We start from the raw sequence: 17,386 nt of genomic DNA, 5'->3' as shown, positions 1-17,386 counted from the left end.
AAAGACCCAAACCGTACAGATCAATCTGTCAGCGCACTGATGGGACTTACATAGTCGGGAGAAGAAAGACTATTGAACTTGATTGAAGCACAGGATTGGCCAAAAATATTCTGGCACCATGTGGAAGCAGCGCATCACAAAGACTGGCAGAATTAGACACGCACCCTTGTCTAGTTGTCAGTGATGAAGCTTTAGGATTGGTATGTCCTTTTCAGCTTTCTGCCGCATCGGGATCAAAGGCCGCAGCAAAAGAGCAGTTAAGTGAGAAGAGCGCATAATAGCTGGCATATGGGTAGGAAGGTGCCTGATGATGGGGCGAAGAAGTCATGAAATATTTGAACCTCTGGGAGAGACCCTCACCTTTGTGGATCGCTTAATAAGTTGGTGCATTTGGAGGTGAACTACATTTTCACTCCCTGAAGCTGGCAGGAGAAATTTGAAAACTTCTTTAAAATGTGTTTGTCTCAAAATCCAACCGATCATCGGTTTTAAATGGTAAATAGCAAATCACAAGCAGCCCATACGCTGGAAATTGATTTTTATTCGGAAGGATTTAAGATTTTTTTAATGTAAACTTTTATTTTTTAAATCAATCAGTGTGGACACCGACATGTTTGGTCTTTCGTTTGGGTATGGAGGTTGTCACAAAGGGACCAGTGATTATGCACATTTTTGTTCATCAGTTTTTTCTCTTGACCTACAGGATAATGCCTTCAGAACCTCAAAAACAGTCTCGTAATCATCCCTTGCTCAGAATTCTCTTGCAAATTGAGTGACTATGGCATGTGCTGCTCGACACGTGGTTGGGGGCCACAGCGCTTGTTGCTATCTATCAGCCCACCACAAGGATCAATTAGAAACAGAAGATTGGTTGCCTTTTCTGGCCCACAGATCCACATTTCCTGACCCCTTAGAGCCGTTCTCAAAATATTGGTAATGAGAAATGACAAACTAGTCATCTCTACGAAGAGGGAACACTGTCTATATCAACGCTGCTATCTAGAACAAATTGAGAAAAAATACGAAATAAGTCTATATGCTTGCTTCAAGGAGGAGTTGCGAATATGTTATCCGATATTGCCAGCCACACCTCATCTATTTTTAAGGGCCCAAAACAAAATCTTATGATATGGAAAAGTCCTAGAAGCTGGTCACCGTACGGTCTCTGCAGTGGGATAGGGAAATAGAAGTTTGGGTTTCAGAATGTACTCATTGGTTTTGCCTCCTGCTGACTCGGGGGGGGGGGTGTGGGTGTGTGTGTGTGTGTGTGTGTGTGTATACACACCACTACAGAAGACTACATTTCTGTACTCGTTATCTCTTATGCGCCCAATATGTGTACTCTTGTGTGTCGGTGTGCCCCATGGGTGAGATTGTTGCTCTGTAGTGCTCCATGTATGTTCTACTCTGAATGAGTAGTGCCCCACATGCGCCATAGTGTGCTAAATACACCCATTTTGTTCTTCATGATCCATCACACGTGTGTTTCTGTTATGGTTAGCGAAAGCTGAGTGTATTGTGTTCACGCACACAGTGTCATCTTTACTCCGTGCACACTTGTTTAGGAGCACCAAGTAGACGGAGATCTTCTGCTGAAGCTGACAGACACCGATCTCAGAGAAGACCTTGGCATGACGTCGAGCATAACCCGAAAAAGGTGGGTAAGTCCCCCAGCTGGTGGAGTTAGTGTGGCATTGCCTCCCTGGCTGACCTTAGTATGCACCTGCACTGTCAGCCTGTTGCCAGACTACTGTATCATCTCAGACTGTGCCACCTTTGGCAATGTTTCGCAATCCCCTACCTGATCTTAAAGTGCATCTGTAGTTGTCATCAGCCCCCTTTTCTCTGTGTCCACATTTCTGACCCTAGCATGATCCTGTTGTGACTGCTTCTTGCCACTGGTTTCAAAGGTTAATCCCATGGCATGTTCCTGTTGTTTTCTATTGTATGTATGTATGTATGGGCCTAATATTCTGTAAACCAACCTTGCAAACACACAGAACTAAGAGGCAACAGAGGGCTGTACAAGAAAGGGGGGTAATTAAGAGAGAGGAGGAAACAACGAAAAGGAAAGTAGGGCTGAATGGTGAAGAGGGGAAGAGGAGCTATAGCTGTGTGGATAGCTTAGGGGAAATGCGTTTGTCTTGGAAGCAAGACAACGCACATCAGCACAGGTACAAATCCCGGTCTTGCGCTTAGAGAATAGTCTCTGGTTTGAAGCGCGTTATTTAACAAAAATGCATTCCTTATCATGATGTCAGTGGGCGATGAAGAGCTGGGTCTTGAGCTCCTTTCTCAGGTGCAGGAGCGATGGAGCCAGTCTGATGCCTGTTGTTCTGTTATGCCAGAGTACGGGTGTGTAATGGGAGAAGGCCCTTTTCCTGGCTCTTTCCTTCATGCATCACCTAGATTGTAGTGTGGTTGATCGTGTGACTCCTGGTGCTGCAAAGAGATGGTGATTATTTAATCCAGGTAGGATGGAAATTAGTTTGCCATTGCCTTGTATGTCAAGCTGGTCGTTTTGAAGGTGGTGCAGGCTGGGGGAATTCCCCAGTGTATCTCTCTGATGGTTGGGGAGAAATGGTTGTATTTCTTGAGTCCTATCCTGGGACAGGCTGTTGCTGGTTGCGCAACCTTTAGTGGAGAAAGAAAGGAAGTTAGTTCTCCATCCAGGAGAGCAATGCCCGCTATACAAGTGTGAACGAACTAGGGTCTGGATTATTGTCCTGCAATCTGGACATGGATAAAGCACTTGCCTTTGCAAAGGAGATGGAGCTGTCTGGATTTTCATCACAATGTAAGTCTTGTTGTAAGACTTGTTGCTGTCGACGAGGACGGTGAGGGATTACGCGTTGGATGTTATGGAGGGAAGCCATTAAGTACCATTTGAATAGGCCAGTTCTGGATTTGAGCTAGTTTTGTAGATCCCCACTCCAAAGAGGATGAGCCTGAGTGAGCGTCTTGTGAACAATTATTTCTTCCTGTCTGTCAATTACATAGCCTTGGTAACTGTGTCATCCAGGCAGAGATGGAAAGGCTATTACGCTAACCATATACATGCATGGTAAACACTGTAGGGCAGCATCAGGGTTATGCTAGGCACCCCCCTCTTCCTACTCACAAGGCTAAGGTTCTCTCAGTTTGAAAAGATACTGTATTCTCCTCGCTCAACAGTAACCCAATGCAGCGCATGTCGACATTGCTCTTCCATTTTGAACCAATTTTGCTAGCATAAACATGCCTGGAGGGGGAGCTGTTATAGGAAACTTATCTATGCTGCACAAGTATCCGGCTGCTGTTGGCATGCCAGGCCACCCATCCATACAATGCCAGACTATCTGGAAAAAAGATTGAAGTTCATCCAGAAGGATGTTGCTTGACTTTCAGGTGGGGCAAACATCTGCTCATATTTCCCCAATGCAGTGCCAGCTGTGTTTGTCAGTTCGGTGGTGGATCCAGTTAGAAGCTTCATGCGATTCCCACTGCATCCTCCTTTCACCCTGGGAAAACCTAAAAGATACCAGCTCTGTTCATACTCTGTACCATCTGGAGTTGCCAGCATTCATGAGGAAGAAAACTGGTGGGCATTCGTTCCTTTTGTGATCTTGCCTCGTGTTATGGGGCACGTTGCCTTCAAAATTAGGCTCAGTCACCAGCCATTTTGTTTTTCTTAGGTCTAGGAAAACCAGGCACTACTCAGTTATAATGCCAAAAGAACCTCATACAAAACATAAACCGCCACCCCACTCATTAGCCTTACATTAAGAAACAATTCAAACATGTGAGTAGGATTGGTGATTCCCAGGCGGAGTTCCCTAGAATGAAAGCTGCCCTCTGTACACCTGCAAGAACACAATATCAGCAACAACATCATTATGCAAGTAGGTGCATCGGAAACTAGTGTGTGACAGTACCCAGCCAGTTGAAGGTGAATGCAAAACAGCATTACCAGCTGGAAACTACTGAATGGAAGGGAACAAGAGTCAACCATTAAGTAATATTGTTTTTCAATCATCTGGGCTCTAAAGACGTTCAGGCCATATATGTTGTCACTCCTTTGACTGTGCATAAGGAGTAATGTGAAAGTATTCCAAAAGCTAAAGGTTGTCCAGGTCTGTCACCTTCAAAATGTCCAGAACTTTATAAATAAATGACAATGAGGATATCCTAGGGGTGGACAAGGTTCCTCATTCATGTTGGTAGTTCTTTGCAGGGCAGTGCTTTCAAGAAGACTGGCCAGACCCCACCAGCAAAGGCCTTGCAGAGTGTGTGCAGATCGCTTAAACCAACATGGTCTCCCAGAATATTGATGTTTATTACATTATCTGCAACAGGAGGACGAGCCAAGGTTTTGAATCCAAAAATGTTCTCTGCGGTAGAGGGTAGATTAACAAAGGTACAAACCCATTACCTACAAACAGCCCGGAATCCTGGACCTAAAATGGTACAGCTAAGCAATACTCTTTGGTGCAGAATGTGCTCAGGAGAGTGAACAGAAATTCTGTTGGCTTCCCTGGATTAGAGATGTGGACATTCAGTGTATGGTACTTTATTCAATTTCCCGTTGTTGCTTTGCAAAAAGCTACAGCAGCCATCACCGGAGCAACTGAAGTATTTCTATTAACTGTGCAAAGAGACTGTTCACTGTTGCTATCAGTGTGTCCAGGGATGTGCAAACTGGTGTAAATGTCCACACTTTCTGGTCCATGTAGCACTATACTCTCCCTAACTGATGCAGAGGTTCACTCCTCACAGTCACACCCCTTCCAAACTCTCACATCGAGTTTCCTATCTGCAAATCCCTCATTTTGGCAGCCGTTTTTCTTCATTTTGACTCCATAACCAGAAGATTGGAATGAGCTGAAATCTATACATGATCTGTATTCTCCCATCTTGTGTTTACTTTTTCATTGGTGCAATCAATAGATGCCATTTGGCGGGTTTCGCTAGCTTTTCCAAAGGCTTTCTTCTCTGGATTTACTGACTTGGAAATCTCCCACCTGCCAAGATACCTTCTAAAATGTATAAGATGTACTGTCCATCATTAACATCTATGACCCTCAAGGCCTCAGAACCGATGTCCGAACCTCCGAGCCTGGCAGGGTACATTCTGTCCAGATTCTTTCATCAGAAACATTTGCTATGGGGCTTTAAAGCAAAGTTTATTAACAGTTTGACAACCAGGTAGGTTTGGTGATATTCATGCCTTTTGGACATTTTTCTTGTCTTTCACCCTTCTATTTTTATTTTTATTTACATGTATTTTTTGAGTGAGCAGCTGTTTTTCGACCAGAAAAATGTTCAAAAGTAATAACAGAATTTGGATCAATCCACTATCAAGTGCCTTGCAAGAGTGGTAAAGGCAAAACCTCATTTTGGCTACTGAGTTGCAGTGGTTCAGGGCAAGGACGGAGAAGGACCAAATGCAAGAGGATGTGCAGGGTGGCCAAGGAATGCAGAGATTAAGGAGAGTGTAAGAGCAGAGGTTGTGAAGAGTAGAGCAACAGGAGGTCGTTTTTCGGGCAGGTCAGGGGTGGGGAATGCCCATCGAGAGATTTAAAGACAAGCAGTCGAAATTTGAAAATGGACTAATTTGTCATAGAGAGCCATCAAGCATGGATACAGTGAGGAGAAGTGGCAGATGAGAATGGAGAGATTATAGAGGGTGTGTTTGGTGAAGTAGAGTATTTTGTCAAGTGGGGAATTGGAGGAAAGCAGGAGATGAAGGAGGATGCTAGTGCAGTAATCAAGGTAATTGATTACTAGACATAGTATGAGGGATTCAGTAGAACGGTAGGTGAGGAGAGGGAAGATTTTCCTGTTGTTAAGAATTTTAATCCTAGCATCAGTAGAGGTAGCAATGATAAAGTGGTGAAGATTGTTATTGCTATAAAAGAAAATGACCCCAAGTTTGCATGCCTTTGGCGAGGGGAAGAGTAAGTCAGGGGGAAATGAGGAGGAGAGTAGAAAAAGAGCCAAAGAGAGGTGATCATTGGAGGCTGGTAGTTAGATAACTTCGGCCTTTGAGGAGTTAAACGTTAGACAGCAAATTGCCATCCAGTTGTGGATTTCTTAGGGGCAGTTAGAGACGCATGTAGAGAGACTAGAACTCAAAGTAGTGAAATAGAAGATGGTTTGAGTGTCAACTGCATAGAAGGTGATAAGAGAACACAAATAAGCAGATGAGCTGTCTGACGAACGAGGCATAAAGATGAAGTATAGAGGGCCAAGGACAGAGCCTGGGGGATCTCCAAAAGAGAAGGAGGTTACATCAGAGGTATGTGTGTTGTACAAGATGGTGGAGGAACAATGAGAAAGGTAGGAGGAAGTCCATGTGAGGGTGGTATGCTGGATTCCAGGATCAGCACGAATATCAAGGAGGGAGGGCTCACACGATCAAAGGCAGCAGACAGGTCCAGAAGTATAAGTATAGAAGAGGGTTTATGATGGTGAGCAGAGGTTTGAAAATTTAGACACATGGGTAGGAGTTGTTTCTGTAAAATGCCAGCTGTGAATTCTGGACTAGAGTATCTTGTATGTCATTAGTATCAAGGTTTGTTGAGTTCCTCTATAAGATGAGGGGGAGAGATACAGGCTGATAATTACCACAATTGTTGGGGTCAGCCACAGGTTTTTTGCGGATCAGAAGGATAGTAGCTGGCTTGAAGCAGACTGGAAAGATCCCACGGGAGAAGAAGAAATGAACGAGTAAGAGAGAGAGAGGGGGAAAGAGAGATAGGAGGTCAGAGGTGCAAGTTCCTTGACTAACCTGACCATCTGCTGAGCAAACAGGTCAATAAAGATACACGAGGAATTCACAGTCCTAAGAGATGGGCCCTATTTTAGTGGTAGAAGTTATAGAGAAAAAATCTAAGTGGAAGGAGGTGCATGTAGCAGGGGAGGTCAGGAAACAGGGGAGGAGAAGAGAGTGGTGGCAGTATCTCAGATCTTAAAGGTCTTGGATGGGAATAGCTGGGCAAAGCCATTAGCAGAGAGTAGTGGAGAATGCTTGGGAGCGTGGAGAAGTCTGCATGGCTTGGAGCGTGGAGGAGAGTTTGTGGGGGTGAAGGAAAAGAGTAGTAATGAGAGTCATGAAGTAAGAGGATTTAGCAGAGTTGAAGTGAAGAAGAGGAGGGTGTTCTTATAGGTGAGGAGAAGAGGGAGTTAGTCCTTGCACTATTTGTGAAGGTGGGGTTGCATGTCGTTCTTGAGGTGGTTACGAAGGGTGGTCCAGAGTTGGGATAGAGGGAGTGATAATTTAAGCGGGATAGTGGTAGGTAGAGGGGGAGTTTACGGGCTGGTTAAAGTCAGAGAATGTCTGCTCAATGCAGGTGCCCTAAGGAGATAACCTCAGCTATGTACGTGGGCATAAACTCAGGTTAAAATATGCGTTTGGAGATTGAGGAGTTGTGAGCGGGATAAAGTGGGGAGACCAGTAATGCTGCAGAGAAGGACTCAGTAGACTTATAGGGAGGGGATAATAGTGATATTAGATGTGGGAAATGAGGGGGGCAAGGTTGAGAGCGTGGTCCCGAGAATGATTGGCTTGGTTGTGGAGGGAGGATAGGGTATGGTCTTGAAGGATGTATTCAAATTTGCGTTGGTGGGTGGAGGAGTGTTGGGGATGTTGAAGTCACCCATGAGCACTACTGGTGCTTCAGAGGGAATGTTAGATGGTGGAAGAGGAGCAGAGGGATTCACCTTGTTAATCATTCGGCCAACTCTGCTGCCGCTTTGGATGTATGAGAGAAGTGCAGAGAGGTGGATAAGCAGGTGTGCAGGGCAACAGGGGTAGCTGAGTTATGGGGGGTGATTGAGGTTTTGTTTATGCCCATGACCATGAGTGGTGAATTGTTAGTGTTGAAATCATCCATGAGAAAGGAGGTTATTCTGCAGATGGATTTGGTTTTCCAGAGCATTAACAGTAGGGGGATCGAGACATGTGTGTGATGTGGGTTGAAGAGGAGTATGGGGCAAGGGCTTGAGTGGTTAATAGGGCATATGAGATAACAGTTGCCATGATGATTCAAATTAAGTAAGTGTTATAGGGCCACTAACGATGACGATGCAATTAAAATAAGTAATGCAGGGTTAGTAGAGTGCTTTGCTATTGACCTGCATTCTTTGCTTTTATCCATCCATTCAAATCCACCTTTTTCTTATCCCTGCTGGCCATATGTACCTTATTAAATTCCGGCTCTGTTTTGAAGTTGCACACACTTTACTTAGTGTTATTTTATTTTCCTGTATGGAACCTTTCTACATTCATCATTGTTCTCTTCATTCTTCTATGAGGACGTAAGTAGCTCTGTACTTTAAATATAGTTTGCGTTCACCTTTTGGGTTTAGACCTTGGTAAAGGGGACTTTATAGTACTATATTACTTCACAGGCCTTACACTCGTACATCTTAGGTGGAAGGGAAAATCTTGCCTTCTTCAGGAAAATTATATCAAAGATTATTCCCTGATCATTGTCTAGCCTTCTCCAATAAAAATCCTTTGCCTATGCTCAAAATACACATCTCCTTCAGAGAATGTTCCATGGTGTGCATATTCTCACTCTGGCTACTATAATCAGTCCTGCTGCCTGTGTGGTATGTACGGTAGCATGTTTCCGTGGTCCTCCTGCCTCTGATCTGTGCTTGGGTGATTACTGACCTGTGTTTCCTCCTGAGGTCTGTGTCAGTCAACACATTTTAAAGTTCTGAATCTAGAGGTAGGCCTTTACAAGACTATGTACGCATCGATAAACTGGATCAGGTCCACCTTTGCATGGACTGAAAGCCTTTGATGGACACTGAATGGGTTGGAAGGTTTGAATCATTGAAAGCATTAAGCAGTAGATTTACCTTGTAGTGAATCTGTCAGAACACTGGCTAGGAGGTCTTCATCGTGTAGATTATTACTCAGTATACCTCTCCCTATTCCCGTACACTGCTTCACAGGCTTTCCTCTGCTAGTCTGCGATTAATTGGGCATCGGTAACACCCTGATCATGCATGTATTCTGGGATCTTTGTTTATCAATGGGCCTTTATCCGATTGCATACTACTCCCAAGGCTAGGTTTCGCAGCAAATCGATTCCAGGTTTGTATTAGACTGTGTGTTGGCTAATAAACATGTATGTTTTACAGATTGATCAACAAGTCTGAATCGGTCCACCAGTCCACCAATCAATTGAAAGGTTGGTCAGCAACTGTTAGAATATTGGCTGTTAGGTTTGTTGTGTCTCTCCCCTTATTAAACAATTGACCTTTTATTTCTTAGCATATCGGCCTTTAGGTGTCAGCAAATATAGACAAATAGACTTGTATATGACAACATATAAGTCGATGATCCTGATTTGGACAGCGTATCAATATGCTTCCTTATGTCAACTTGCTGATTGATTGACTGAGGAATAAGGTAATGGATACAGACCAGTCTGTTTCTATTCATGTATTGTTCCACAAATCTACACTGGCAGTCATGAATATAGCTGTGTATCTGTCATTGTTATTATTATTAATTGATGTTCCAGCTCATCCTGGTTTATGTCTCAGGTTTCTAAGGGATCTTACAGAGTTGAAGTCTTTCGCCAATTACTCGACCTGTGACAGGAGTAACCTTGCGGACTGGCTGGGAAGTATCGACCCTAAGTTTCGTCAGTACACCTACAACCTGGTGAACTGTGGCATTGATCGCAACTACTTGCACCGCGTCACGGAGCAGCAGCTAGAAGAGGATTGTCGAATTGATGTGGGGTTCCACCGGGTGCGCATCTTGTCAGCAGCCAGAGGTAGGTGCGAAGGCACGAGTCAAGCTTTAAACACATCAATGAGCACACTATAAGGTCGTTAGTTGAGGGGGAATTAAGCTCATGCATGTTACAGTCTTCTGTCTGAGGCAGAGATTTGGTTAGTACCCACATGCCATTCGTCCCATCTCCCTAACCCTCTGTGTACTTGGAAACGTAAAGAGGGCTTTGATCATTAATTACACCATTCCTCAACCAATCCACAATCTAGATGAGGAGGGAAAATGGAGGCCTAAACCCCACTGGTACAATGTCTGACATGCTGCTACAGAATCGAAATGAAATTAACTGTGGGGGGAACTGCAGCCCATTTCAGAGAAAGGGGAATGTGGGGTTCAGAGAGAAGTTGGAAAGCTGTACAGTTATCAGCTCTGTGTTTGCCATTAGTGAGGGAATGTTAGAATGGCGTCCTTTGATGCACTGATTGGCGGAAGTGCATTTATAGACTTGATGATTTCTGAAGCTTTTTTTCTTTCAGTATTGGTTGAGCAATGTTGACCTCCACTCTTGCAGAGTGGTATAGCTTTTGTCGCCACTCTTGTTGTGTTATATGGCATTGATGTTTACTCTTGGGGAGTTGAGCGGCATTGGTCTGCAGGCTTGGCCAGTTTGTCTGTCGTGTTCATTTGTGCTACCTTCATTTGCTGTCTTGGTGGGTTCTGCAGCATGTTTCTGTGCTGTAGGTGGGTTGCATTGCAGTGGGCTACAGCTATAACTGTGCAGCTTTGATTTCTGGTTTTGGTATATCATGCAGCATTGGTCTGTGATCTTGTTTATTTGTGAGTCATTTGTCTGTAGACTTAGACTGTTGTGCCACATTGGCTCGATTCTCGTTGAGTTGTGTCACACTGGATTCATTTCTTGGTGACCTGGGCTATACTGGACCGGATTCTTGTTGACTTGTGCAGTTATGGCGTCCTGTCCTCATGTACACTGCAGTTGGTGAATCTCATGTTTGTTTATGTTGATGGCTTCTCCTATATCTGGTTGTCTTCCTTTGTGAATGCTGTGCTGTAAGCATTGATTTGTGGGCATCACTGGAAAGTTGATCCCACCATGTTACTGCAGATCCGGTACAGTGCACCAGACAAGGCGCCTTGGTTTGATTGCCAGGTAGTGCCAATGGTTAAAGTGGTTATATTATATTAATGTACACAGTGACTGTAAGAAGCTGGCATAACACCATATAATTGCACTTAAGCCACAGAGCGGGTCACCTCATGTGCACAGCTTTTAATCATAAGCGGCCCTGGCTGTGATTTAATTCTGCATCCTAGAGACTCTGTAGGCTCTAACGCCATCCAACCTCCACCGCTGACCGTTCTTCTGTACCTCTATCCATCCTGACAGAGATGCTGCACTCTCCCTTACCGTGCAGCATTGGCAAGTCTAGTGCTGAGGGGCCCGACGTGTTCATCAGCTACCGACGCAACACTGGATCCCAGCTTGCCAGGTAAGGCGATGAAAAAAAAGAGTTGTAGAAATCCATACTATATGTGTACCAGTGTGTCACAAGATATGAGGGTTGTGTAGTTTACAGTACACTGCCACAGAGAACCGGTCCAGAGATAAGGGTGCCAGTAACGGCGTTTCCAGACCGGGTCACTCCGACTCTGCCGGTAGGGGCACTGAACAACCAGCAGTCCTGACGTGCTGGTAGTTCACGCCCCTACCTGCAGAAAATTCACTGAAGCATTGGCACCGTTAACAATGCTGCTGGTGCTTCACTGTTCCCATTCCCACAGAGGCCAATGAGACTCCGTGGGAATGGGAACTTACCGTACCGCTGCCGCCTGTGATATCCCATTAACACCGGGATGTTAGGTGGCGGAAACGGTGAGGCGAAGTAACCTGCCATAACATGTACCACCGGCGGGTTACCAGCAACCTCGTAATGAGGCCCAATGTTTTGTTGACTAGTTCTAGCTTGTCATCTAGCTGTGCCACATGTTAGCAGTTGCCCTTTTTGCCCATCCCTGCATACCAGCTCTTCAGTTCCGAAGTACCTACCTCCTTAATCATAAACAAAGTGGTACACCATGGGCGGTGCATGCTGAAATGCATAATTCAAGAAACTACCACAAATAAACATGTACCTAATGCTTTTAACATTATGCTTGAGGATCTGAGGCAAAAGGCGACTTTAACCATGAGGTCGTGCTCATACCACACCCTTTTTTATGAATGCCATTGCTCCTAATGTCAGCAGCAAAGATTTGAGAGCCATTGCTGACTCTGGGAATGACACTAGATGCCCAACTAGGTGTGGTGTGGCCAGTGCTCCAGATAAGATTTTGAAGTGAGGGTATTTTACTCCTTATTTTTTAAAGTTGGGAGTAAAATGATTTTTTGGGGAGTAAGAACGTAAGTCCAATTCCCAATGCAAGTATTTTATAAGCGAGTAAAAATAGATTTTAACTAGGAAACAGAAATGTATTTGTAATATATATTTCTTTGCACCATACAGATTAAAAGATACACGTTTACTTCTTGATATCACACAGTAATAAAAGCAGTTTATTCCTGTGGTACTACATGTACTGCTGGGCCAAATATATCCATGGAGCTCTGCGGGTGAAAACAGGGGCAGAAGGTCATATATGTCTGTTTTCCGTTTTTTGGTGGGAGTATTTTTACTCCCTATTTGTATCTTTTGGGAGTATTTGCCAATTTTTAGGTAGTAAACGTGGCCGATACACACGTTATTTGTAGGGCTGGGTGTGGCACACCTGCTACTACACCTCAGGCTCTTCCATTGATTCCTTCCATGTATCTACGTAAATGGTTGCCAGTGACCTAGTTGACATCGGATGGGAAACTGCCAGGTCCCTTTAACTACCCTTTGTGTAAGGAATTATGTTTAATCTATTGTTATGAATGAGTGTCTGTCATAAGAAAGCCATCTTGGAGAAGCCATAGTGCAGTTGCAAACAACACTGAAGCGAAGTCAATACAAAGGAAGATTAATAGCAAGATTTGGGAATGTATTATTATTTTTATTTTATTTAAATTGTTCTCCAGCACCGGTCCTACCCGGAGGTTCTTAGGATGCCTTACAAACTTCAAAAGGAAACAGGTGAAAAAGAAGTTGCAATATTTTCAGGAAGGATAGCAAGATCAGGATAGATGGGGGTTGGCGGTGGAGGGCATTTGGCTGGATTATGTGTGGGGGAAGAGGTATGTTTTGAGGCTCTTTCGAAAAGTGATGAAGGAGGGGGCGGTACGGATGTGGAGTGGTAGGGTGTTTCAGGCTCTGGGTGTCAACTGTATGAATTTTTGTTTTTATGTGCAATGCAGAGTCCTTTGAAAGCAATTCTCTGCAACTGGCAGAGGGTTTAGGCAATGTGTGAGTGTTTGGGTAGGTGCAGGATGAGTCTATTCTGTATGGCTTGCAGGGGGGTAAGTCTGCTGCTGCAGACTTCAGTGATGATAGCATTTCCATAGTCCCGTGTGGACAGAACTAGTGCTTGGACAAAGTTTGTCCTGTCAGCGATGGAGGTAAACCAATCGAGAACAATGCCCGAGAGTTCTATCCTTTGGAAGAGGTTGGTTAATGAATGGGTAGTCAATGATGTTGGAGGGTGCAGAGAGGTCCAGCAGTATGAGGAGGATTGTGTATCCTGTGTCAGTGATGTTGTGGATGCCATCCAGGATGTGAAGTGTTCTGGTCTCTGTGCTATGGCTAGGTCAAAATCCTGATTGGAATGGGTTGAAGAGGTTTCTTGTCGTGATGTGTGTTTGGAGTTGACTTGTGATGAAACGTTCCATCGTTTTGTCAGGGGATGGCAAGATAGGAATGGGACTGTATTTTTCCGGCAGCGTGTTGTTAAGGGATAGTTTCTTGAGATGGGGGTGGGGTCGTCCTGTTTTGATTGCAGAGGGGTTTGTACCACGTGAGAGATAGGAGTGGATGATGTTGATGCAGAGTGTAGCTAGGGTGGTGATGCAGTATGATGCCACTTGAGGTGGGCACACATCATCCGGGAAGTGTATTGGCTGTGAGGGTGAGGAGTGTGTCTTGCTCGATGGGGAGGAATGTGTCCCATGTGTTGGAAGGTTTGGGTGCAGGGGCAGAAAGTGGAACTGCGAATAGCCCGGCTTGTCCATTGTTGTATCTTTTAGATTTGAAGTAGTTCATAAGGGTATTCGCTCTCATAATTTAAAATTGTTTTTAAGAAAGTAAAGTATTCCTCAATGCAGAATTGATCCTATGTACCTGAAAATGCTGAGCAAACCACAGGTTTCCTGGGCAGTTGGAGTGTATATAGAACAGGTTCTCACACCACACAAGACTCATACATAATGCGTTTGATTTGAAAGATGTAGCCTTGACTAGATTATATTTCATGGTTTCTCTTGTATGGCTTGCTTTTATATCATTGTTGGTTTTACATATTTTACATGATATATGTACTTTGATGGATTGATTATTACGTTCTGAATAAAGTTGGTTAATTGATTGGATGGTGGTTTAGAGAGTAACCTGACGATGTTGAAAAGCTTCTGTGTGCAGTCGGTGGCAGATTGGAGTTCTTGGAAGTAGTGAGCAGCTTTGGCTTAGCATTTTCCAATATTGTATTTGCAGTATCAGCATTTCAGGGGTCTGAGTGGATGAGCACGGGTTCTTTCACCAGGCACTTTTTTGATGTTAAAAAAGGAAATTATTGAATCATGGTTTGTAATAGTGGTTGTAAGGTTTTTGTGTTTTGACAAGGGCTATTTTGTCCATTAGTACCCGGCATTGCAATCCACGAGATTACACTGAATGGTGTTTGGCTCTTTTCCGAGCCATACCACACTGTAATCCTGTGGACGCATGTATGTGCCTGCATTTCTTCCTGGCGGGGGGGCGTGGCAGGCCCTCAGCCAAAGAGGAGGCTCGAAACGGGCCAATCCCGGCTCCTAGCCTCCACACAGCTGGAGGCTGCCATCGCCCCCCGCCGGGTATTCAGGTACGTTTTTTTTCTTTTCCCCCACCTTCCTCCCCTGCAAACTATACCCTCCACGCCAACCCTACATCACTTACCTTCTTTTTTCTTCTTTTTTGGGAGCGAACACGCTGGGAACCCTTCTGTCCCCAGCGCATCCGCTCCTGATGGCCGACATTGAAAGGGAAAATGGACTCTGTTTTATTTGGACATTTGCTGCATCGTTTCGGAACAGCAAAATGCTATTAGTACCCCGGTCTAACAGGCTGGGGTACTAATGGCAATAAGCCCTGAGACAGCAGGCCAATACCGCCTGCGGTAATGCCCCCGGGGCGTTCGGTATTGGCCCACCGTCTCCGGGCTTATTGCCACAGTGCCACCTGGGTCGTTGTGGAGTATGGCGGGATGTGTGTTTGAGGGAAGGGGGAGGGTGATAAACGTGGTGCTAGTAAGTGTCAGTAATGGGTTTGATTTGTCTGCCTGGGGTTGGCTGGTGGGGGATATTTTGTGTCCAAGTGAGTATGCAGGGGGATTCCAAAGTGATCAGACCATGACAACCAGATTCCACTTTGGGAAGGAATGTGACGTCTGCATGAAATTGAAGGTGAAGGGTGTTGCCAGCTATTTGTTGTGGGGTAGGTCATGGGTCTGGTGAGGTCATAAGGGGCGAGTGGGGTGTTCACTATGGTGTTGCTTTCTAGATGGGAGGCTCCTGGCTTCCAATCAGCATAGTAGATGTTGGTCCAGGGGGAAGCTGCAAGTGTTAAGTGCAAAGTCAGACCACTCAGTGTGGGTGTGTTGGGGCGGTAAATGAGGGCATGTATGTGGGGGTGGTTGTGATGCAGGGGAGCAACTGGGTGCGAAGGTGTCTAAGGATGTGTCTGGCAGGCGAGTGGTGTTGCTGATTGGGATTGAGTCCTTGTATATGTTGGCAAACCCAGCAGGGGTGAAGCGGTTAAAGAGAAAAACAATGAACCTGAAAACCAAAGGTGTACAAGCACCATAGAAGACCTTACAAGCAAGGAAATCAGGAAACAAGATGTCGTAGTGGTCAGCTGTAAGCTCTCATAAGAGGCAGTGTTTTGAAGGAAGCTGATCAATGCTTAGTCCTCCTAGCGTGAAATCATGCAAAGTACTCCTTGCGTGCCTTGGCAAATGGCTAAATCCAAAACTGTTTTCTCTTTCTGTTTCAGAATAATTTGTAATTCTGAGCAAGCTTTCCCATTCCGCAACCTGGGTCATATTCTGTGTTTGCAGTGAATTGCATTTAAGTGAGCCGATTGCAACCATTGCAAATAATATACGATACTGAGTTGTAATGCTTTTCTAGGATTACCCCAGAGTGCTAGACGGACCTTTAGTGGCCAAGAGGCCAATCCATGACAATTCCTGATTTCCAGATCTTATCCGAGGCCATGTAAGACCCTTCAGATTCTCACAGCGTACATGATCTGTGAGGCCTTAGGGAATCTCCGCACTCTACATGATCTGTGAGGCCTTAGGAATCTCCGCACTCTACATGATCTGTGAGGCCTTAGGGAATCTCCGCACTCTACATGATCTGTGAGGCCTTTGGGAATCTCCGCACTCTACATGATCTGTGAGGCCCTAGGGAATCTCCACACTCCACATGATCTGTGAAGCCTTAGGGAATCTCCACATGATCTGTGAGGCCTTAGGGAATCCCTGCACTCTACATGTGATCTGTGAGGCCTTAGGGAATCTCCACACTCCACATGATCTGTGAGGCCTTCGGGAATCTCTGCACTCTACATGATCTGTGAGGCCTTATGGAATCCCTGCACTCTACATGATCTGTGAGCCCTTTGGGAATCTCTGCACTCTACATGATCTGCGAGGCCTTAGGGAATCTCTGCACTCTACATGATCGGTGAGGCCCTAGGGAATCTCCACACTCCACATGATATGTGAGGCCTTAGGGAATCTCCATACGATCTGTGAGGCCTTAGGGAATCTCCACACTCCACATGATCTGTGAGGCCTTAGGGAATCTCTGCACTCTACATGATCTGTGAGACCTTTGGGAATGTCCGCACTCTACATGATCTGTGAGGCCTTTGGGAATGTCCGCACTCTACATGATCTGTGAGGCCTTAGGGAATCTCAGCACTCTACATGATCGGTGAGGCCTTAGGGAATCTCCACACTCTTCTGTGAGGCCTTAGGGAATCTCCACACGATCTGTGAGGCCTTGGGGAATCTCCACACTCCACATGATCTGTGAGGCCTTAGGGAATCCCTGCACTCTACATGATCTGTGAGGCCTTTGGGAATCCCCGCACTCTAGGTGATCTGTGAGGCCTTTGGGAATGTCCGCACTCTACATGATCTGTGAGGCCTTAGGGAATCTCAGCACTCTACATGATCGGTGAGGCCTTAGGGAATCTCCACACTCTTCTGTGAGGCCTTAGGGAATCTCCACACGATCTGTGAGGCCTTGGGGAATCTCCACACTCCACATGATCTGTGAGGCCTTAGGGAATCCCTGCACTCTACATGATCTGTGAGGCCTTTGGGAATCCCCGCACTCTAAGTGATCTGTGAGGCCCCAGGGAATCTCCACAATCCACATGATCTGTGAGGCCTTGGGGAATCTCTACACGTTCTGTGAGGCCTTGGGGAATCTCCACACTCCACATG

The 17,386-nt window shown here is 45.3% G+C and overlaps 1 protein-coding gene across 1 annotated transcript in view; it reads left to right on the top strand.

The window, feature by feature from the left end:
• The window catches only part of SARM1 (sterile alpha and TIR motif containing 1), a 189,460-nt gene that overhangs the window by 135,801 nt on the left and 36,273 nt on the right, over positions 1–17,386 (top strand). Inside the window, exons 4-6 of the mRNA XM_069615344.1 lie at positions 1,566–1,657; positions 9,544–9,779; positions 11,148–11,250. Of these exons, the coding sequence (XP_069471445.1) occupies positions 1,566–1,657; positions 9,544–9,779; positions 11,148–11,250 (431 nt within the window). The remainder of the gene's footprint in view (positions 1–1,565; positions 1,658–9,543; positions 9,780–11,147; positions 11,251–17,386) is intronic.

The sequence above is a fragment of the Ambystoma mexicanum genome, chromosome 9, assembly GCF_040938575.1.
Source record: "Ambystoma mexicanum isolate Mex_15411 chromosome 9, UKY_AmexF1_1, whole genome shotgun sequence".
NCBI classification, from domain to species: Eukaryota; Metazoa; Chordata; class Amphibia; order Caudata; family Ambystomatidae; genus Ambystoma; species Ambystoma mexicanum.
This window is presented reverse-complemented; position numbering and strand designations above follow the sequence as displayed.